We start from the raw sequence: 24267 nt of genomic DNA on the forward strand, positions 1-24267 counted from the left end.
TTTTTCCCTTTTGGAAGGGCAGAATTTCAAAGCCATGCTGAAGAACTTTAAATTTTTTTCTCATTTCTAACTTTACATACTTATATCTATGAAAAGGGAGAAGTATTTTATTTATTCTCTTCTATGCTGCTAGTCTACCTCCCTTTAGAAACTAAATGATATAACCATTTTCTGACTAGCTTTCTCTAAACATCACTCTCAAGAGAACTTTTTGTGTATTGTCTGTAACCTTGCTGCCAGCGTGCTATCACTTTTTTGTTTTCTTTCCAGAAAAAGGAATTGTGTTTGGAAACTTTCCATTAACACATTGGCCAATTAGCATCACAAGCACACATTCCTTATGTATTCTACTAGATTTGTTATTTCCATCAAGTATTTCAGTGCAGTTTGGTTCCACGTTTTCTTGCAAAAATCTTTCCTCAGTTTCAGATTCTTATTTGTGATCAAAGTTGTGAACTATTAAGGGGGAGGCATCTACTTGTACCGATAATACTAGATCGTTTGAATCCTAGACTGATATATTACTTTATCTCATGTAAAGGCTCCTGGGAATGAGCAAAGATTCCTGTCCATCCATTATTCCCTTACCCTGAGAATAAGTAACTCACTGGCACATTATATCCAAGGCTTTCCTTACCTGCCCTTTATGTACCAGCACTTCTGACTCATTGAGCCAATCCTACTGAATTATCTGAAATTGAGGATTACCTGCTGACCTGGATCCCACAGGGTGCTATGAGATGATTGGAAAGCCACTGTCATCTCCCCCTTTTTATGTCTCTCCTGAAGTTGTACTGTCTCTTCTTAGCCACAGCAGTTCCCTAAAGTAAGTGTTGGATAGTTTTCAGCTAAGTAACTGTTTTAATTTATGGTGCAGGGGGACGAGATGTTCAACTGTTTCTTCGATAGGCGATTCTCAAGCATATGATGTGTTACATTTCAGGTATCTGCAGCCTTCTGCAATTTATTTGTCTCTAAAAGCACTATCCAGAAGCCTTATCCATTACCTACCACACAAAAAAGTCACTTCATGAAATAATTAGGAACACATTAAGCAATCTAAACAGTGTGCAAAATATTAATGTTTGCTAGTCCATCACATTCAGTGCAAATGCTATTTTTGACATTACTGTTTTACACAAGACTGGGAAAATAAATACTGAGCCAGATATCAGGATTATTCTAGTTCTGACAGAAGGTTTCTTGCTTGTAAAATCATTTTGAACTACTTCATGTGTTTAAGTGTTGCATGTTTCTTAACAGAAACTTTTGAGAATGGCAGAATATATGATCTTAAATTTTACCAGCCAAATTGCCATGTGTACTATACCTTGCATGATAGATGGAATATTAAGGAGTTTAAAATCTTAGCAATAAAAAATATCTTTAAGAGAAGGCATTAGTGAGTGCCAGGTTTAATGGGAAATGTGATGATGCAATTGGTTGGGAACCGCTCCAAAGGATTCTGCTGAGTTCATATTCACAGCCTGCTCTGCTGGACAGGTGGCATATTGGCTTTTGGTTATTGCTGCTTAAAACATCCACCATTTGTTCAACACAATGCTTTTTTAATCATCTCCTTTTGGGTTTTTGTCATGACAGTCACAACTAATTTGGGAATGCTGCTTAACATGAATGAACAGGGGTGATTTGCAAAGGAAATCCAGTACCTTATTGCCTTCCTGGTGCTCATGACTGCTTTCTCTTGAAATTGCTGAATCTTTTTGTTTTCTCGGACTCTAGAAAGGACTATTTTTATGGACTTTTGCTTTTGAAACAGGTGTATTTTCCTCTAGCTAACTTTTTAAGTATCATTAGGGGTCACTTTCTGTTCTAGAATGGTACCATAGCAGATCATAACAATTAATTGACACTTATTTATGAAATCTTGCTGATTCTAATTTAACTTTTTCCTTGAAATTTAATAATTTAAAGCAATTGTATTCAAACTGTTTGAGCTGTGTTCTGGATGTGTCAAAGATACTAATACTATACCAATATTTTGTACTGTCCTTTACACTTTGTGAGACCTAATGACATGTTCAAGGATTTGTAAAGAAGCGCCACACAGAAAGGGACTCTTACTGAACAGGCATTTTTGTCTATTTGTTTCTTATGTGTTCAGGTGATATTTCTTTGTAATTTTGTTATCCGTTCATACTTTACCAGGGACAGTTTTTTGCCTTATTCACAATACTGGCACTAAGAAAGAAACTTTCAGTGCATACCCCAGTTATCACTTGTCAAGAAAGGAAATTGGAAACTGAGATTTTTACTACTGCTTAAAGGCTTTTCTGCCACATGAAAATACACATGCCTAAGTGAAGATATAGGGTTTTTTCCTTTGTTTGGTTGGTTATTTTTGTTTGCTTGTTTGTTTGTTTGTTTTAAGCAGACTAATCTTGCTAGCTAACACAACACTTTCATGACATTGCGACAGAACAGTCATGAAGTATTTTGCAGGGTTCACAGGATCCAGCAATTTTTTAGATATTTTTTTTTCCTTTGAAGGGGATATGAAGGAGGAAGAAGGATAATGAAGTAGACTTGTACATGTGTAAAAATATAGAACTTCTTCAAAGTTTGAAAAACAACACAGGAAGAAAAATGATTTTCAGATAATTAGTTAATGGAAGCTAGCTAACATTTATAGGCTAAATGAGAATCAAGTCCTTAAACCTATTGTAAGGGACTGAGCCAAAGGAAGATTTCTTACTTCAATTAACTTTAATTCAAGGTTTGGGAAAGGCCCAAAATGAACATAAGTAAAATTAGGAAATAAGAATTTTCTTTCCCGTTTTCCTGCCTTATCAGGAATTGCCTTACTATTGTTTATTTAATCTCTGCTGAGCTGTTTTGGGAAGCGTATGTGTGTGTGTTTTACTCACAGTGAGTATTTATGACAATTTAAGACAAAAAGCATTCTTGGCATTTCTCCAGAGAATGTTAGTGTTGAGATACAGCTGTATTTCTATTTCTGTCTCAACTGGAAAATGAGATACTTGGAGATAGAGATGCTAGATGCTTTCTGTGTCAGTTTTGTATCAAACAATGACACCTTCTACAGAAAAGACTTTTAAAATTAATATTATGCCCAGTCAAAATTTGTGTGGCATGTATTTATTCAGGAATATTCAACAAGTTTTCAGCATTGTGGTGTAGAGGAATGCAGCTGGGTTAATTAGCATTGATAACATACAGCTGTGGGCTGGCTTCAGGGGCTGCTAGTTGGCTCATGTAGACAAGGTGCAGGCGTGGCTGGTGCTGTTAAATGGTTGGGCAGCCAAAGAAGAGAGAGTAGCTGAGGAAGAGGGAAGAAGCAATTGAAGCGAGAGCTTGCCTGGGATGAGGAGAGACTAGGAGAAGGCAGCAGAGGGACTGGAATTAAGAGTATGTTGGTATGTGATGGTAAAAGATCTTGTTGCAGCCGGGTAGTTTGGAGAGTGCTGCGAAATTGTGGTTCATGCAAATAACCAACCTGCTACTGAAAATCTGAAGTTGTGAATGCTGCTTAAAGATGAAAAATATTTCAATTCTTGCTATAAAGAAAAAGCAACCAAAAATCCCTATTCTAAAAGATTTTGTTAGTCTGCTATTCACCCATGCAGTCTAGGTGTTTTATAGCCAAAGAATATGTAAAACATGCTAACACTGATGCAATTTAAGAAGTAGCAATTAAGTTAGTAAATACCATACATTGTCTTAGCTTTTAGTGGAAGTTAATGAAAACCAAGGAAAATAAAAAGTAGAAAGAGCTTTTGTAAGTGTGTATGTAAGCTGTTTATCTGCCTATTGTTTAAAGAAACAACAGATTTGTTCTACTTGTTAAAATCCCAATTTTGTATCATTATTTTTAAAAAATCATAGCTACTGATCAGTAAAACAGCTTCTTCCTTAAAAAAATCATTGCTGAAAGAAGACTGCTTCCAATTAATGAGATATCATACTCCAATTAGTGTTAAGAATTAGATTTCTCAGAGTTATGCTTTTTATTTTGTCTTTCAGTTTAAAACCTAAGTGGGTATGTTACAGTGTCTAGCCCTCAGGCATACTCATTGCAGCAGTGAAGGCATTTTCTGTGGACTTCTGGGATCCCCTTGGGATGTTCCTTTTTTATCTTCTACTGGCTTGCTTATTTTGCTTTTACAACCAATTTCACTAGGGTGACATTTTCTAGAATAGTCAATTGCTGAGGCATTCACCTGGAACAGGAAACATGAGGTGTTAAGTACCTGTTTTGAATCAGTCATACCAACGAGATAATTTTTCCAACAACCCAGAAAACTTCCAAAGCCATAAGGCTGATGCCAAAACGGCACAGAGTAACTGCTCAGAGACGAATTTTGTTTTTAAGCAGCAAAGGTATTTATTTCAGGCAACGCTGGGGAGCCAGCTGATTTGCACTGGACAAACTAGCTCCAAAGTTTTCAGTGAAAAGTTAGGCGGTTTATACAGTTTTCCTGAGAGGTTACACAACATCTTTACATACGTACTCATTTGATTTTGACACCTGATCATTCCATTCACAATAAGTGGGATCTAGATGGAGCAGACCTTTCAATTTTCTTTGTTCAACAATTTCCTGACTTGATGGTCTCCTTATCTCCTTCAGTTGCCCACCTTATCTTTTCTACTTATTCAGAGTACATTCCTGTCTGAACACAAACAGAGCATCACCCAGAGCATTGTACCAAACTCATCCTGACTAATCTTTTTATTTTAAGACCTTGTTATCTTTCTAGGCACCAGCTACACTATACAGATCTTTAACTCTTTCCATTTTCTTTGTTTGAGCTTTTGATTTTTAAAATGAAGAACACATCAGGGAAACTTCTCTTCCTGCAGAAAAGGAGAAAAGGGAGTGGAAACAAAAGAGAAGGGCTGGGGAACTCTGGGGAGAGCCCATGTGAGATCTTATGTGTTGCTCATATTGCTGCAAGGAGGCAATGGCTGCTGCTGGGAGCCACCCTCCTTTTTTTTTTTTTTTTTTTTTTTTCCTTCTCCTAGCAGTAAGTGCTTTTTCATATCCCAAAGACAGTAGTAGCTGGCTACCTTCTAGGGATTTACCACAAGCAATGTAGGCAGCAGTCAATTTTTCTTATGCCTTTAAGCTAGACCAGAATCTCTGGGAATAAATGTATGTAAGAATGGCTTCCACAGTGGCATCACATGTTTAAAATGCAATCCTTGCTCCACCATTGTAATAAATATGGTGGCTCTTGTTAACTTGACAACAAGCGAGTGATATATGCATGGACCAACAGAAGAAATAAGTTGACTGTACTGTTTCTTCCTGATGTTCTTGTATTTAGTGAGGCTTTCTTTATAGCTAACGCACGGTTTTCCTACAAAGATATGTATGAATACATACATACATATATGCAAATGTATGCATGTATGTTTATATTTACACTTATTTCACAGTAATCAGAAATATAATATTTTGATGTATGGTCAAAAAGGATGTGTTTGGACCTGTTTTCACAGTCATTATGGATGACCGATGTAGTGAATTTGTAATTGCATAGTAAGTTCCTGTGGTTCTTTGGACAGTATATATCAGGTTCACATAAAGCAAGAAGCTGACTCTCATTGAAGATATCAGCCTCAGGATTTCCCACGGCATCAGTTAGTGCAGTGACTGAGAAATAAGATTTTGATTTTGAAAAGCTTGACTCAGGTCTGCAGTAAAATGTGGCATAGCATCTTGTGATACCTATTCACTGTGCTCCTAGAAAGTTAACCTACATTTATAGCTTCTAAAATTCTAAGGATCTATGGTATTTATAACTGCCAGTGGTCATAGTACTTAGTTAAATTTTAAACTCAGTTAAAAATGTTAGCATTGCACATAATTTATCTCACAGTAATCATAGATTTCATATTTTAAATTTCTGTGTTGATAAGCAGTTTATTGCATAACCTTTCTGAAGTTTAATGTGAATGTAGGTATATGATAGTCCTTCATCCGTGATGCTAAAATACTAAAGTTCATTCACAGCCAATGACTGAACAAACCTATTAATGCTTGTGTGTTTCTCTGTGTGTATAAACAGTTATAAAAAATAAGATATCACAAACCGATGTCAGCAAACTCTGTCACTCCCTCATCTTTAATAAAGTCATAATCATGCATGCAGTAGGTTTGTGCTTAGTTCTTAAATGCCTTGAAATGTAAAGGTATAAAATGGATTCTATATGAAGTCATCATTACTTAAATAATTCTTCCCACAATGTGCTCTTTTACACCCCCATTATTTCTTATTTCTAACCTGTTCTTTTTGGAGATGAATATATTTTAAGATACTGCTTTTAAAAATGTCTTGGGTACTCAGTAACCTGACTATAAATGAAAGTGCAGAAGAACCATGGTCTCACATGAAATCAAAGCTTGTACTATGTGGTTTCTTTTTTAGATTTTTTTCAGTTGCTGTCCAGTGCTGTGATTAACAGAATCAAAACCACATTGACTTAATCTGGGTCTTTAATTATAATACTAAAGAACCATTGATCACAGCTCCCCCTCCCCATTAGATAAGGACATTTTTTCATAAAATACTATAATGACTATAGATAACATAGATAGACTCTACTGTCTAGCTTGACTAATCAGAAGATTTGGCGTCCCTTTTCATTTTTTACACATTGAAATGTAAGATGTTAGTCCTATCAACCATTCCAGAACAATGCTGATAATCATCATGACTAGATGACACCCTCATCATTATATGGGGAATAAATGGAATGTTTAGTCCCTGCTTTCACCAGCTGTTCCCACCACTTAATCCCCAGGGGACACAAGTAATAAAAATGCAGAACTTTTATCTGCATCTCAGAGGTGAAGGTTGAGCCATCTGTGATCCACCTCACTCCCATCCCAATAACATTCTCTTCTGATGTAGTTCAGCAAATTTGTTAGCTTGGACATGCTTGGGGAATTTGAGCTCATCTAAAAGGAAGTTTTACAGGAGCCTCTGCTGATTCCTCTGGTGCACTCTTTATGTTTCCTTTTTCGCTGTTCCCAAAAAGATGACCAGATTTGTTTTTAATTAATTGTTCATTGCATTGTGATTCTTGTGCTCAATCTGTTGCATTAATAAATGGAAGCAAAAGTAATGAAAAAGACCATTATTTTCTTTTTCCTGTTGGAAGGGAGGGAGCAGGAATAGATTACGTGCTAAAAAGAAAGAACTAGAAGTTATTTTTCAGGTTTAGTGAAAAGATCACACTTCCATAGAATAAATTGATCAAAGTTGTTCCAAAGACCCAGTGACATTTCAATGTGTAGACCAAGTTGAAACTTAAGCTCCAGGGTTAAATGTAGTGTGTGTATGTGTTTGTTTTATGGTGATTTTAGTTTAACTTTTCTTTCTTTCTTTTTTTTTTTTTTTAAAAAAAAAGGAATAATAGATCAGGTTTGGTGCATTAAATTGCTCATAAACACTGTATTCACCTTTTCTGCAATGTCAATATTGTGATTAATTACTTCAAGTTTTTTTCAGCACTAATATAAAATCAATGTTTCTTTCTTCTTTTTGGTACACTAGGAAGCTGCTACAGAAAGACAGAAGATGAAAGCTCCTATTCCCAACTTGATTCTCTTGTATGCTACTCTAACTCAGAGCTTGAAGGTTGTGACCAAAAGGGGATCAGGTAAGTAAATCTTTATCTTTGTGGTTACGACGTGGTTTGGAACGAAGTGCTTAATATTTCCAAATATATACTAAGGTGTTGTTATGGTGGTTTGGAACATAGTTAAGAGCATTTCAAATTCTGCAGCAAAGTTAGTAGCTTCTATATACTTTTAGACTATATTGTGTCATGAGAACGTGATGAAAAAACCCAGAAATGTTAAAATCAGATATGTAATGTGAAATCAATGTAACCATTCATCTGCTGAAGAAAAGTTATTCCCGGAACTATTCAACTTATTCAAAAGACTTTGTTGCAATCAGTGTTGATAGTATGAGCTACTAGATTTATCTGTTTGACTATGACTATGTACTTCATGGTGAATCATCTCTTAGAAGTGAAGATCATGCAGTTTTGGTTTAGACTACTGATTTTTGTAATACAACAAGTAGATCAAGCACATTAAATTTAATAACCATGAAAAGTGAACTAGAAAAATGTGGTTTTGAAAGGGCTACCTGATACATGGTGGAAGAGTTTAATTCAGCACAGAAAATACAGGCAGTTTTTTAAAAACCAAGCAGAGGATGCCATGTTTACCAATCATCTTTCATACTGTTACTATAGATGAATTAGCTTCATATGTAAATAAAGGGAACACCAATACGGAGAGGTCTGTCACCCTGAAATTCTAATTTTCCTCTCTTTTACTTTTCATTGATTAATGAAAAAAAAAAAAATTATACGATACTACTTCTGCAAACTACGTTGCTCTGTGGCACTAAAGGGCACTAAATCCATAACAAGTCTTAATTCCATGTTGATGGAATTAATTGATTAAGTTTGTTGTTACTAGTCATTTTCCTTTTGGAGTGTTTTGGGGAGCTTTTATTGTACCGTCCCAGAAGTCTGGCTCCAATTTTTTATTTTATTTTATTTTTCCATTATTATTTTAAAAAATCTATTTCCAACTGGAAGTCGTTGGTAGTTGCTGTAAACTGGTGCTTAGGGAGGTCTTTATACATTTTGGGCAACAGCTTAAATCTTCTCTTCTCTTTTCAATGGATTATATTTGTAAAAGGATTGTGACACTGATTATGTCTCCAATATTTTAATGACTGGAAATGTAGATGGAAGGAAGGCAAATAAGTAGAAATATTACAATATCACAAGTAGAAATATTAGTAGAAAGTAAGGTGTTTCTCAACCAAGACTTGAGATTAAAATACATTTAGGGTTATTTAAACTCAAGAAAACTGGAATATATGGATTCTGTGCAGAGCAAAAGAGTTTGTGATGGGTTGATGTGTTTGTAATATGATATTAAAGCCTAGGTATTTATAATAGATATCCTTTGTTATCTATTGTCTGGGTGAGCCTGTTCTCTTTGATTAAGATGTAATACTTGTAAGCTTGAAGTCAAGGCCCCTTAATCCAAATTAACTTTAAAAATTATTGACCATCTTAAAGTAACTGACATACATTTTTAAGGAATTGTAAAAACTAGCCAATCATCACATACCTGTTACTTGAATGTGACAATAATAAGAACTTGCGTTGTCTTCACATTTTATTTCATTGTTTTTGCCTGTATCCTCTTCCTCTGATGAACCAATGCCAGGAAAAGAGGTAAATATACATTTTAATTTTTGTTTGGGAAAATAATATAATTGCTGTCCAGCAGAAGAAAGAGCATACAATACTTTTTAACATGTACAGAATATGTTCATCCTGATGCTGTAATAAAAAGGAAAAAAAACCAACCCAACACTCTGGAAATCTTTGGATCATACCTTACTGTAATATGGGGTTCTTGGTATTTTTGCATTCAGATCTGCTTATCCTGTTTATAGCTTCAATTAGCTGTATCACCAAGAGGGCTCTTAGTCATACTGTATGTGCAAAGGAAAAATCTCTGATGTACTGAAATCTCAGATCTTGCTGCCTTTGGTCATGTGGTTTAGTGACTTCAGACTTGAAAAACTTCCACAGAAGTAGGTGGAATGTAATAACACACGTGATGCTGCTTGGCTTGTTTGTGCTGATGTTCTTTGGTTTGCTTTGCTTTGCTTTGCTTTTTCCTCCCTTGGGTGCTTGGGAGGCCTATTTTACAGTCCTGAAGAGTTTCTACAAAGAAAACAGTATTTATTTTAACAGAAGTTTTAACAAAACAAGATTTGCTTATTTCTGCTGTGAAAGTAAAAATGTTTTCCTACAACTAATGCAACATAATTAGTAGTAGGGAAAAAAATCAGCTTGGAAAATGGAACTTTAATTTTATGTGAACATGTTAACCAGAGGCAGAGGATGGTGAGGACGTGGTTTGCATCTCTTTAGTCATTTCTATTTGTGAGTTGACTTCATCCTTGAAATGTCAATGTTTAAGTAAAATGAATAGCAAAATAAAGATATTGGCATATTTTTATATTCATGAGATGTTATTATAAATACGGTTAGTAGTATCTGCCTTTTAGACGTGTTGCTTTGTGTACTTCCTTCTCTGTTACAAAGTAATGTATTAAAAGTTCTTGCATTAATATGCTAAATAATTATCCTAATTATGACTTATTCCTTCTAATTCCCTTTTGTTGACTTATTCCTAAATACCAAACGTGAAAACGGAAATCTTGTGATATATTTAACTTCAGGTTTTTATGTTAAAAAGAGATTTATTTTTGGAAATACGTAATTTCTATACTGTCAGTTGTTCTTTTCCTGCTAGAGTTCTTCAGCCCTCTTCTTTTAAAGGGTTTTTTATCAGCTAAAAAGATTGTGATTAATAAAAGTATGAGTTTCTCCATCTGCTAGAAATAAATTTCCAACCAGTTCTCTGATTTGTCAAGAACATGAAAACCTACTTTCAGAAAGTCAGTGAGGATTCACAGCATGCCAAAAATGTGCAATAATTTGTAGGCTCAAATTCTCATTTTATTTCTAATAAAATAATAAAAATTCTGGCTTTCAAGACTGAAGTTATATCAAACAACTATATGTGTAAACAATTAGGGACAATGTAGTATTCTTGTCTGTGTTGATTGAAAAGCAGGTTGAAAAAACATTGCAAGAGAAAGCTTAGGCTGTGCTGTATTGGATTAAATGTCTCATCATGAGAGCTGTCATTATGCAAATCACTTAAATGACATTACTTAAAGGCAGTCCTTGAATCTTTCTACCACTGTATGCTATTCATCAGTTGAATATAATAACATAGGGTATAAAGGGAAGAGTATTAATCAAATATTTATTACATTACCAGGAAGATGTGCTTTAAATTAGCTTGCTCACAGCTGTGTGACGTACCTCTTTAATGCTTTATCTTGTATGATTCTGTTTCTGTTTGACAGAAGATACATCTTTCCCCCCTGCTCCCCAGTTAATATTTTAAATCATTTATATAATACAGTGAACAGTTTCAAATTACTCTTTTAACACATAATGGATTTATTTTACGTTTAGAGCATGTAGTATCTGTATTTGTTACATAAGAATGGCTGGATAAGCATTTCCATTAACAATTCTGTTAATAAATACAAATGATGCAAGAAACTTCTTACTCTATCCACATATGCAAAAACTGAATTAGACTTAAGCACACCTAAACTTTTCCTATCAATTGTAGCTGAATGCACAACACCTATAAGTTGTAATACTTTCTCAAGCAAGAAAGAAAAGATCTTTTTTCTTAACTTTTGCAGTTCCAATCACTGACTTCGAAGTAGACATAATGGTTGTCGACTGGTTATTTTAGGTATTCAGTGAAGTCCCCATGGACTTCTGGAGAGTCTTCAGAGCCTGCAACAGTAACTGCAAAGATGAACTTTCATTTAGCACATAATGGATATCAGATATGATCTCTTAAACAGGATGCTGACTCTGTCGGCTTTTTGAAATGTCTCAGAGCATCTTGCTTCATGAAACAGTTCCTCTAGTCACCATGTCCTGCTTGCTGCAAAGGAAGAATAAATACTTTAAACCTATATATTTTGATTCATTCAGCACATGGTTTTACTGGAGTTGGCTTGAACCTTAAAAACATAGGAAATAATGCCTGGTTTTTAGCATGACACCAAACTTCATATAAATTTAAGCAATGCCTAAAACATGCATAGATTTACTTTTTGTATAGTCCACTGAGTGTCTGTTGCTCAGCAAAGTCCTTGATGGTATTTTGAGAACTTTCTGGTCATGCATTTCTAAATGATTTCCTTTCAGTGATTTTTCCTGAAATTATCCTGTTAGTTTGAACTAACATGGTTTCACATCCTTAGAAATTTAGGTTTCTTAAAGTCTATTCTTCTCAAGTTGAGTAGTATTTGATGACTGATGTGGTGAATACAGAATATATTATTATTATGAATTATTTAATATTCATCAAAGAGGAAGTACGTTAGGAAAGGGCATAATGCTGATTCATACAGATTTTTTTCCCCCCTATAACAAGTATGTTAGGTAAAATGCTTGTGTACTGCATTGCCATCTGGTGGTATTTTCCAAGGATGCTGAATAGACAAAGGAAAGGGAGGTGGGGGTTTTTGTTAAAAAACAAATCTGTTAAAAGGGACAATTGGGGGCAAATGTATGACAAAATATTTTATTACATAAAGAACTATGACTTCATCAGTTTAATTAGACAGTATTAGTGTAGTGGCATTTTATACACTCACAATGCCTAATAGCAATCTGGTGTTGCCTTGTATCAAAAAAGGTGAGAGTTTTTATTACTGTCTCTAGTTCTCTGTTTTTCTACAGATTATTATGCATTATAATTTAATTAATAATCTGTGTTCAATTCTGCTCTTGTGAATGGAAATTCTCTTTTCTAGGTCAAATTTATTCTATGATGGAATAATTCAACTTGAAGGACAATCCAATGATGGGTTAATAGGATTTGTAAGAGATCTTTCATATGATGAGACTGAGGTCTATAGATGTATTCTGTCATGTAGCAGAAGACTGCTTCTCTTTTTAATGTCTAGTATTTCTATACTTCAGTTGTGAGTAGTTCTAGTTGTACTTGTATGGAAGATCAACATTAGGAAAAAAGGAAGAGCTTTGACGTTATGATGTTGGTATTTCTGAATTTTAGTTTGTTTTGTAGGAGCTAATTTTGAATTTTAATTAGGTAAATGTAATTTAAGATAACTTTTTGGGGGGGTTGTTATAAAACTAGTGGAATTTTGAGGAACAGACTGGAAATATATACAAAAAGTCTCGGGTAGTTATTCTGTTTGACAAATTCCATACTTTTTCAGAACTATAAGCAGATTTTTTTTTTAAATTAGGGCCCTCTATTGATTTTTCTGAATTATTTCTCATGTAAGAATATTTTAGAGAATAATATCAGATATATAAAGGATATCTCTGCACAAAGAGGCCAGTTTTTCTTTTTCAAAAATGTTTCTTGTAACTGTTCAGTTAATTGATCTGTTTAAAGTAGGCCTTAATAACAACAAAGCCAAGATTTTATGTCTCATGACAAATGTCATAATGAGAACTCAAAAGTTTATTTAAAAAAAAATAAAAATCAATGGAATGAAAACTATTACCCCTGCTATATGTAAGGAATGTATCTACAGAAGTCAAGACAGTTTGAGAATTCTTTTCAGGTAGGAAGAATTTTTTAAGTTAGTTTACTTAATTTAATTGTCGCTATTTTAAAGAACATATATCTAGAGGCAGTTTATGTGGCAAAAAAGTTTTGAGAAATTGCACACAAATACGTGTGGAGGCTTAGCAGAGCTCTGGTACCCAGTATTTCAGTTTTTGTAGTTTTTATTTATTTATTTATGTTTTATAACCCTTCTGGGTGAGACTTGGTGTCGTAATTGCGTAGTACTCTATAAATGAACCCATTCTTCTTAGTGTCTCTCCTTCAGTGGTTCCATTATCTTTTTCATTCTGCCTGTGTTTTGATTGCCTATGTATTTTCCTTTTGGATTGTTGTCAAAAGGAAATTAGTTGATGAATGTCATATTGGGTCTGATATGCATTGAATAATAATCAGATGGTTCAAAAAATAAATGAATGTCTCTGTTGTTCTTTTTCTTATACAATTTATGGGAAGAACACTTGCATATGCAGTACCCCAAGTACACTGAGCTTGGAGCAAAGCATTTACAACAATTAAAGGATATACTTCTCATAAGCCATAGGAGTTTATGTCAATTTATATTAATGATCCCTAGCTATTGTTTTCACTGTGTCACAGAATGTTAGTTTTCCATTATTAATTGATGAGGCTTGTGGATTCTTTGGTGTTTACACAAACCTGAAATATTTAGAGTTTATCTATCTCTATCTGGTGTTTAAGATTAGTTTCTATGAACAAGGATTTTTTTAAGCTGGAACAATTAAGACTACTGTTATTACTATGAAAGCAAAAGCAAAGTATACAAGCAAAAGTATAGTGAAAAAGTTCTAAGCAAAGACTTATATACCTTACTTATTGCACTGGGGGGATGGGAATATTTTTTCATCATGACCTGGTTAAGAAATGAACCTTATTTCATATGAGAATTGTTTCAAAAAACTCATCTTGAATTGGCATATAAATATGCAGCCTTGTTTATGGTGATAGCTGTGGGACTGAATGGGGAAAACTGTGAAACCTGTTTCATTTTGAGGGAGAAGAGAGGGAATGATGAGGAGAAACATTTACAGTTAAGCCCACATAGAGATAAACAGGAATCAGTGTTGCTCATTCTCAAGCAATTTTCTTATGTCTTGATTATTAATTCATTCCATATTGATTTTATTAACACTAATATACTTCTGCTTTTTATCCTAAGAATAAAAGATGGTTTAGTTTACTTTTTGCACCTTTTTTTGTTAAAGATGTTTGTTCCTCCTCATTTTATCATGTAGTAGAAATCAATGTTTTATTTTCAGTTTTAAAAACTTCTCTTCATAGTTGAAGAATTAATTAACTGGGTGTATACATTTTCTCGGATTTTGCCTAATTACAAGGTATAAACCTTGTATAGTGTGTATCAGTGGGGGAGGGTGTTATTTGCTTGCTTATTTGCAGATTTATTTTAAAGATACGAAATCTTCAAGAACAATACCCTTGAATATATAGTAATGGGGTCAACTAAGATGAGTGGTTGCTTACGCCTGCTGGGAGGGAGATCTAGACGATCTATAGATGTGAAGACTATGTAAATGCTCTGTCTCCTTCAACACACTCACTCTCTGTCCTAAACTTTTTGGTATCTATCTGAAAGAACCATGAGGCCTCCTGGAATTAATATAGCCCACAGAAAAGTTTTATGGCCTGCTATTTGTACACAACACCAGGACATTAAAAAAATACAATTAGTGTCCTTAAGCACAATATTTAGGCTACAAAAGTATCCAATAGCCCCATATTGCAGCCAATTCTGGCAAAACCATTTATGCCAGATTTGATATGATCCTCACTGTCTTAATTTATGAAGGAAAAAGCCCACCTGATTGTTGTTAAGAGAATAGGCATGACTTGCTCTTAGTGGCTCAAGGAATACAGGAAGAAAGTTAACTTATTTAGTAACATTCTGCATATTCAGGAAATTAGAGGGTTCCTTCAGTATATGTCTTTGAACCCATTTTTTTTTTTTATGCCAACTGTATATGGGAATCAGGTATTTTTCTTTAAAGAAATAATCCTATACAATACTGTATGTTTCTTTAGGTACAGAATGTTGTATGTGTTGCATTGCTATGGAGTAATTTTCAATGTAGTTTTCCTTTGAAAAACCCTAAAGAATAATCTTCTTGGAAAGAACACTAGTTTTGTTAGTGAGCTTAAACCGATGCTTGGCCATGGGGATGGTTCAGCTTCAGTGGTGTCTACTCTTATTTTTTCAAGCTAAGGACACTATTCAATATGTCAGATGAACAGCGGTGATGCAGATTGTTGACTATAGTGGGGGTGGGGACTATATTATAAAGAAAGAAACACATTTCTGTGCCACTAGAGGGTTTGAGCAATAAGGAATGATTGCATCACAAGCATAAATCCTTTGTGACACATGACTTATTTTGGAGACGCTATAAATGCAGTCACTGTTACTTGTCCTGTGTGCATTTATGAACAGGATGGCTGGCATTTTAAAAATAGTTATATGACCTTTTGTTGTTGCTAGGATCCATACTGATACTTTTCAGAGTCCTGGGAGATGGTGAATAATACCTCAGTACGTGAAAAGACAATGTGGTAGCAAAGGGTCGATGTTTTATAGTGTGCAATACATATTAAGAAATGACTAATGGTAGTAAAGGAGCCAAAACAAAATATAAAGCCAAAAGGCAGTAATAGATATCCTTACATAGTTTGGTCATTGAGTTTTAGTAGCTGTTTAGAATGACACTCTGGTTCCACAGTCCCCTTTTTCCCTGGGGAATGGTTAGCAGTTGTTTCACTGATTGGCATCTGTTGGCAAATGGCCTAGAAGATATAAAAGAACAAGTGACCTTTGACCAGAAATAGCTGTTGCAGAAGATTTATTCATTTTAGTATCGTGCTGTCAATTTTATGTGGAATAATGACAGTGGGAAATAAGGAGACAAAAAAATCTCAAGGACAAGTAACGGCCATCTGATAGATTTGTCTTTTTTACTTAAGTGTACTCAGTTGTGAAAGATATTATAATGTAGGAATAAGAGCTGTGATATTAAGTTTTGCCCATTATATGTTTTGTTGTTACACTTAAATCAAAATTGATGAAATGTACCCTAGATTAAAATACTGACTTTTTCTTTCTGAAAGATGGAGGGAGAGAGTGCTATCATTGCTGCATACACAGATATATGGGAAGCAATTTAGCATGAAAAGAGGTCGTTCTTTAGATTGCTGTACTGAAATCTTCAGCCATTCTTACTCAGACTTGGTTTTGCTATTAAGGTTTTTATTTCAAATGCAAAGTGGAAATTGTTTATTCTTACTTTAAGATTTTTCTTCTTATCTGTTTTTTTCAAAACAGTTTTTTGCAATTATAAGGAGAATTATTAGACTGCTATAATGGTAAATTATGACACAGTTATGTTAGTTGAAAGATGAGTGCTCCTGTAATTTTATTGCCTTGCCCTGAATGCTTAACTTGTTTCAGGAAACTGTTGGGTGTAAAGGTGCAAAGCAGACAGTTGTGTTGAAGTGATCTGCAAATTCATTTAGAGTAGTCCACTTCCACGAATAACTCTTTTTCATCCTTTGCGAAAAGGAGCAATTTTTATTCTCTTTTAAATCAATTTTACTTCCAATTAAAATAGTTCCAACTGATAATTCCATTTTTAATTGTGGAGTTTTTTAGGTTGGAAGGAACCTCTTAAGATCAGATAATACTACAACAAAGGGTTCAAGCAGTGGTCAGCTACAGCAGATTGCTCAGGACTGTGTGCAGCTGAATTAAGTAGCTTCAGGACTTTTGTTTAAATGATTTTTTTAAAGGAATTTAGACAAATCTTTTAGAGGCTATATGTACATGTGGTAGTCCTTGACCCTCGATTGTTCAGATTAGAACTTCCCTAAAAATCTCTGTCATCATGGGTTGCCTCATTTCCCAGTGGAAATTGTGGCATGTTTAGGACGGTAGCTCTGAATTGCTCTAATGTGGACTTACGTTACCAAGGAAACACCTGGAGCTGTTGTCATGTCAGGTTTGAAAATCTGACCTACCTACAAGCAGCATTAGTTAAAATTACGTGGTACCTGTTCAGGATCTTCAGTTTCGTTCACAGTAAGAATATTTGTTTCTTGGAGATTACAAATGTATTCAAATGCTATTGAAACGTAAGCCAATAAAGGAGACTTATTAAGCTACATGGAAAAATGAGTGTACGTGATGTTTTACCATTCCCTTCCCACCTCATTCTTAAGCACAGTTAATAGTTGATAATACAAGAAACACAGTATTTTCTTATGGGAAATGTAATTGACTAATAATAGGCTTGCTACCTTCATGCACTTTTATATATTTCACTGTGATTTTTTTTTTTAATAAGGTTTGTCATAGTAGGTAGAACAAAGACAGTAACTTGGGATATTAAAAAGAAAGCCGTAAAGTGAACTACTTTCAAGAAAAACAGCAACATAAATGGGTTGTCCAGATTAGAAGAGTGCAGCCTGAAGTAAAGCTGTTATTAATCCCGGGGTGTTTTGTGTTTTGGTTTTGTTGTGGTGTGTGTGTTTGTTTTTCTTTCCATGTATACGTTTGGCTTGTCTGAAACTCCAGTTTTTCTGCTGAATGTCATTGGCCATATAACTCAGAGTGAATCCTGAAGGCAAAACAGAAATGGGTAAGGAGCAATGCATAGGTATTTGTGTTATGCTCAATTCCTTCCTAGGGGTCATGGAGCCTCTGTAGATGCTGTAAAGCTGTTGCATAGGTGATTGGCTGGGCGCAGCACAGCAAAGGAGGAGGGAGAACATGGAGCAATACTGTCGAACACTGAGCCCTTTCTGATCCAACAGGCTGAGCCACGTATGACAAGGAGTCAAGCTGCCTTTTCTAGGATCAGCTAATGCATACCTTGTGGTTTCACAAGGGGCCTTCTGGAGGCCAAAAGACGCCTTGTCTTCATTCTGCTGACTGCACCAGGCCACTAAGCACTCTGCAACAAAATCATATTTCCATATCATAGATCTATTTTTGCCATTGGCAGTTTTTAAAATATAATTTATATTTTTATAATTTGAGAGACAAATTCAAGTATTAAACTTCGTATTTGTTTAGGAAATTGAATAAGAGTCAGTACAGTATTTTCAAGTTAGGTAATAAACATTTTTTGAAACCATTATTGAGCAAACTTGCCCGCAGGTACAAAGTTTACAAATACGCATACATTCATTTCATAGTATACTACTTGCTGTGAAGTTTTAGCAAAATGGGACTATTAGCAGATGAACTAGGAAACTTAAAATAGACACAAATTCTGGGAAAAAATCATGGGAAACCAGGTTTGTCAGAAAATGCATTTTTATTGAGAAGAGTAGCTGTCATGTCAAGGAGAGGAGGAACAAATTACTTCTGGTTATTAGGAATGATAGAACAGGATGGATTATATTTTTTATTTTTAATAATTTTTATATATATATTTGAAATGTATTCCATAAACCCCACTTCAAATTAATTCAAATAAAAGATTTGAGATAAGAAAACACCTATTAGTTCTTTTTCTAAAATTTTCAAAGAAAACAAATACATGTCAAACACAGTTCAGACTATTAGTAAATTTTTTTGATTCCCTTGAAATACCCACCATCTGTTATCTGAACTTTTTTTTTACATTTCCTCATTAAATTATTGGAAGTCTGTGCAATGTTATAAAAAGAATGAAATGATTTAACAAAAAGTAAGTTAAACAGGGTGTCATTTAACAACCTAAATATTTATCGGTGTAAGAGTTTACTACAACAGTACATCAAAATGCAAGAGGTCATTGCCTCCACTAAAAAAAAAAAAAAAAAAAATAAAATGAAACTTTAACTGCTATAAAAAGCAGAGGATAATTTTTAGGATGTAATGATGAGATTGAATTCCAATGTGACTACACTTTTACAGTACCTAGAGAAGCTGTTCACTCTCCTTCACAGAAAGATTCCACTAAAAAGCATCTGTCCTTGCTATCATCTGGCTAGTGTCATGCTATCTGTAGTACAGCGTAAACTTAAAAGAATTGAGTTTATTCATATTTAACTAGGTGGACTACTTAATTCAGTCATTACTTTCTTTCACTTTATCACTGTTTAGTAATGTATTTGTAATAAACCTGCATTTCAAAGTAGGTCAGGCTATTCTCATACATATACAAAGCCAGCATATTTTGTATGTGGTATTGAAGACAATTATGTTAGAATTGTGCTGTTGATAACAAATCTAGAGTAGGTGCTGCATGAAGGATTCACAATAGCTAATACCTACAAATGCTATTGTTTTCAGTGGGAGAATTCATTTCAAAGTGTGCTTGAACAAGACCATTCAGCAGAGTTGCTTTTGCACTATTAACTTATTTGAAACATCTAAACTTTTCCTTTCTAGTAAGTCTGAGCCATGAGATCCAAAGAAAATACTGAACTCCTGTGCTAAATGTTCAGAATTAATAACTTTGGGGAAAGAAGAGGCTTGATTTTTTTGGTTGGTTGGGTTTAGTCCTTGTCTATGACTCAGTCTTTCACTAAAAGCTAGATGAGGAAGAAATGCATGTTCCATAGTACTTTTAAGACTTTTTCCCATTTCCTTCCTTCAGTATTGATACACAAAGTGAAAGATGTAACAAGGTACTGTAGTTGCCCATCACTGAAAAGCGAATTGGTAGATGGTCCTAGGCTGAGAAACTCGAGAAAGGACTTAAAACACTGATTTTCTGTGCCATGATGTGTTCATCAACTTCAGGGTGTTGACATCGTGTTCTACAGAGAGAAAGAGGCCTCTGTTTCCAGCACTTAATTTCCTACATATCTGTAGACAGTGCAAAAAGCATCCTCCCCAAAAATATTACTGTTGAGGATTTTATGTCCAAGTTCTGAATTCTGTCAAGCAGAACTTTAGTTTTATTTAAACTGAAAATCACAGGAATCTAGTTTTCTCATAGAGGCAGTTGCACCGGTTAGTAATGTATAGCAACTCTTGGAAGTTAATTACTGTGACTCACTGTGCCACATAATATTAGAAGTATCTGATTCTCTAGTTGTTTTCTTACATCAAGGCTGCTTTGTTACACCTCAAATCGTTGCAGTTCATTTCTTTTTCTACCTTCAATTAATAATTTAATTTATGTTTTATTAGGTTGATATTAATATGTTCCTTGAAAATAGCTCTTTATTTTCTCTCCCATTTGCTGATCTGAATTTCTAGGCCAAATTTAGTATGAAGACTTTAAATCTTGTCTCTCAATTATGGGAAAGGGCAAGCATCAAGTTCCACCACACTCTAAAGAACCAAATAATGTGTTATGTATGCTTCACAGTCCTTCACTACTGTGATGAATTCTCAATGCTGAGTCACATGCGAGAGTGATTTCTGTCTATATTTACTTCAGTCAAGGCAAAGGTGAACTTCTTGCTTTTTCCCCCTTTCTTGAACACCTGTTTCTTTCTTGCTAGACTTTATTGTGTGTTTGTGGATAATTTTGGGATTTGGATTTCTTTTTGGATACAGTTAGTTTTCATATAAGTAATACAGTGCTGTATTTTTTTTATTAATTTTGGGGAGAGATTGTAATACCTGCTGGGGAAGACTCAGACTTACTTAATAACCTAATCTAAATATGAATAAAGTTGCCTATGTATATGAAAAATAAACAAATAGGGAGCTGATAATTTCTATTTGAATTAGGTGAAAATGGAGGAAATATTTAATGTACCACAAATTATTTAATTTTAGCTACTTTTAAAACTGAAGGTTTTAATTTTATAACTTTACTAATTTAGTGGCATGACAGGTTCTTGTGTAATATTACATTTTTTTATACTGTACATTTTGTATTTGTGTTGGTTAGTTCCACTTTAAGATGCATCTTCCTTTCAAAATACATAGGAAAATAGTAGTCTTAATACCTATTGATTAATTATGCATGCTGTGTAGCTTTCAGTCCTGAACTTGGTCATGAGTATCAAAAATTCACACAGCAAGATTTAGGACAAAAGGATAAAATATACAAACAGCAAATATCCTGAAAAAGAGAGCTCACAAACATAAATATTTTTTCAGTCATTGCTGACCTTTTATTTTTTTTTTGCAGACAACAGTAAATTTTTCTTTTTTTTTTTCACAGATCTTTGGTTATTTAGTTGTTTACTGTAACAGGTGCTCATTTAATCACTGTTAACCTTTTTACTTATGTCTGCTTTTACTGCAATAAATCTGATCTCTTTATTAAGATTAGACAGTTTTTAAAGTATAACAACTTCAGTAGGGTCATTTATAGTTGGTTACTTAACATGAGAGAGGTCCACATACTGACCCTGAGATTTTTTTTCTAATACTTGTTAAGAAATTTTTATTAACACATTGTTCCCTATTCAATGTATTTCAATTTTCAGCCTAATGAAGTTGAAAAGATCTCTCAATATTTTATAACCTAATTAAGTTGAAAACATCTTTCAATATTTTGAAAGATTGCAACTGTGATTATACCTACTTTTAGATAAGAATAAATAGAATATAAAAATATGAGTTTATTGGTGGAAAACTGTACAGCTTTTAATACATCATACTAAAAGGATTTATATATTTATGTATGCTACTGCTTCCAAGTTTTATACATATGCACAGCACTTTCATTGAAATAGACATATTAGTTTTAATTAGAATCCTAGAATCATAAAATGGTTTGGGTTGGAAGACACCTTTGAAGATCACATTTGTCCAACTCCCCTGACATGGGCAGGGATACTTTCCACTAGACCAGGTTCCTCAAAGCCCCATGCAGCCTGGCCTTGAACACTTCTAGGGATGGAGCATCCATAGCTTCTCTGGGCAACCTGTTCCAGTGCCTCACCACCCTCATCATAAAAAGATTCTTCTTTATGTCCAATCTAAACCTACCCTCTTTTAATTTAAAACCATTGCCCCTTACCCTGTCACTACATACCCTGGTAAAAAAAATTTCTCTCTCTCTCTTGTAAGCCCCCTTTAAGTACTGAAAAGGCACAACAAGGTCTCCCTGGAGCTTTCTCTTTTCCAGGCTGAACAACTCCAGCTGACTCAGCTTTTCTTCATAAGGGGAGGTGTTTGAGCTGTTTGACTATTTTCATGACCCTCCCTGGACCCACTCTAACAGGTCCACATCTTTCTTGTGCTTCTTTTTATTGGTATTAAATAGAGAAAACTAACCTGACACATAAGTAAACTATTGGAATACTGTTTAGAAACTTTTCAGAAAAAAGATAGTGTAGTGATGCTAACTGTATATAAATATTCCCCAAAATACTAATTTTAAACAGAATATATCAAATTTTGAAAATATCAGCAAGAGTTGGTTATAGAAGAATAATTTATCATATAATAAAAAAGAGGTGGCTTCTCATATTGCTGTTCTGCAGAATGCATCTTTATACTTTTCTCATGAGGATATGGTTAAACAGCATGACTTAAAGATAAGCCTGTGAGGAAATGCAGCTAAATGTGAGATATGTGGCTGGTGTAGATTTACTGTGCTACAGTTGTTAGTAGAATAATATTGAAGTGCTTTTTGACTACAATAGAAGATTTTGTTTTCAAATTTTGGTGGTTTTGTTTGCACAAAGATTTAGTCATGAGCTGAAGCTGGCTAAATCAAGTAATACTTTTGATTTTTCAGGTATCTTTTGTGGGATAACTCAGGTTGGAAGAGACCTTTGGAAGTCTCAAGTTTTAAGAAAGGTCAGCTCTGAGATCAGATCAGATTGCTCAGGGCTTTATCCATGTGGGTCTTTTAAAACCTCCAGGGACAGAGCTTGCACAAATTCTCTGGGCCATCGACTCAGATACTTTTGGACTCTTGCCTTCTGCTGCGGCTCACCTATTACAAAAACATTCTCTCATAGTTCAGGATGAGCTAATGAATGAATTAGAAACTATGCCTGATGTAGACCTCAAAATTCAAACCCCCCTAAAACCCTCCAGAAAACACACAACAGGAGTTAGGAGGTAACTGGCTCAATTGATAAAACTCATCTGCAGTAAAATATATATATATATATAAATTAATATATATAAAAACAACTAAATTAACTTTTTTCTTAAAAAAGGTGTATGATGAAACTAAAGGAGAGAATTTAATATTCCATTAGTTCAACTTTCTGCATAAGTTGTTAATTTATATATGTTTTTCTTTTACCTAAGCTTTTTTCTTTCTTTTCCTTAAGGCAATTTATTTCTTCTGTTAAAGGCTAGTGGAAAATAAGTCCTGATGTAAATAAAAACTTGATGGACCCCCCCCTTTTTATTTTGATGACATATAAAGGTGTTTAATTTCATTGCAATACCTTCAAAATTTATTATATAAAATGTGGGTGTTTAAATCACAGTTGTGATTTTTCTAATATATTAGTCGCCAGAGTAAGACCTTTGAAACACAGTGTGTGATTGGGAAGAATGTTAGAGAATTTTCAGAAATGCTTTAAATTTCATAGTTCTTTTCATCATTAGATTAAATACGTTCTTTTTAATTCCATGAACTGTAGCTAACTGTCAATAAAACTTCTACTATTAAAACCTGTTTTTAAGTTGCTAGATATCTAGCATACTGGAATACCTCATTGAAACAATAAATGTCACTAATTATTGAGTAACAAGCTTAGGTTTTCATTAACTAGCTTATATAACTTTCTGTAAGAGGTCAATAATAAGCATTGTTATAATTTGTCCTTTGGAAAAAAACTAACCTAAAGAACTACAAAATCAAAAACATTTTTTATAGGATAGAAATCTGAACTCTTATTACTCCTTTTAATTAGGAAATAGGCACAAGAATCTTAAATGACACAATTTTAATCTCAATCAAAAGGACCCATCCTTATAATCATAGGAATTCAGCAATAATGTCAATAAAGTATCCAGCTACAATAAGAGCCTACAGCTGTATTAACAGCATTGGTTATTATTGTTTCAGTAAAGCTTCTGTTCAAAATTTTTAAGGGGACAACAATACCAGTTATTGATTTGAGAAATCTATTAT

The 24267-nt window shown here is 34.1% G+C and overlaps 1 protein-coding gene across 1 annotated transcript in view; it reads left to right on the forward strand.

Annotated features, from left to right (window-relative positions):
* Positions 1 to 24267, forward strand: part of IL1RAPL1 (interleukin 1 receptor accessory protein like 1) — a 766315-nt gene that overhangs the window by 79373 nt on the left and 662675 nt on the right. Inside the window, exon 2 of the mRNA XM_055802804.1 lies at positions 7548 to 7653. Coding sequence (XP_055658779.1) covers positions 7572 to 7653 — 82 coding nt within the window. The 5' untranslated portion in view covers positions 7548 to 7571. The remainder of the gene's footprint in view (positions 1 to 7547; positions 7654 to 24267) is intronic.

This window comes from Falco peregrinus, chromosome 4 (assembly GCF_023634155.1).
Source record: "Falco peregrinus isolate bFalPer1 chromosome 4, bFalPer1.pri, whole genome shotgun sequence".
NCBI classification, from domain to species: Eukaryota; Metazoa; Chordata; class Aves; order Falconiformes; family Falconidae; genus Falco; species Falco peregrinus.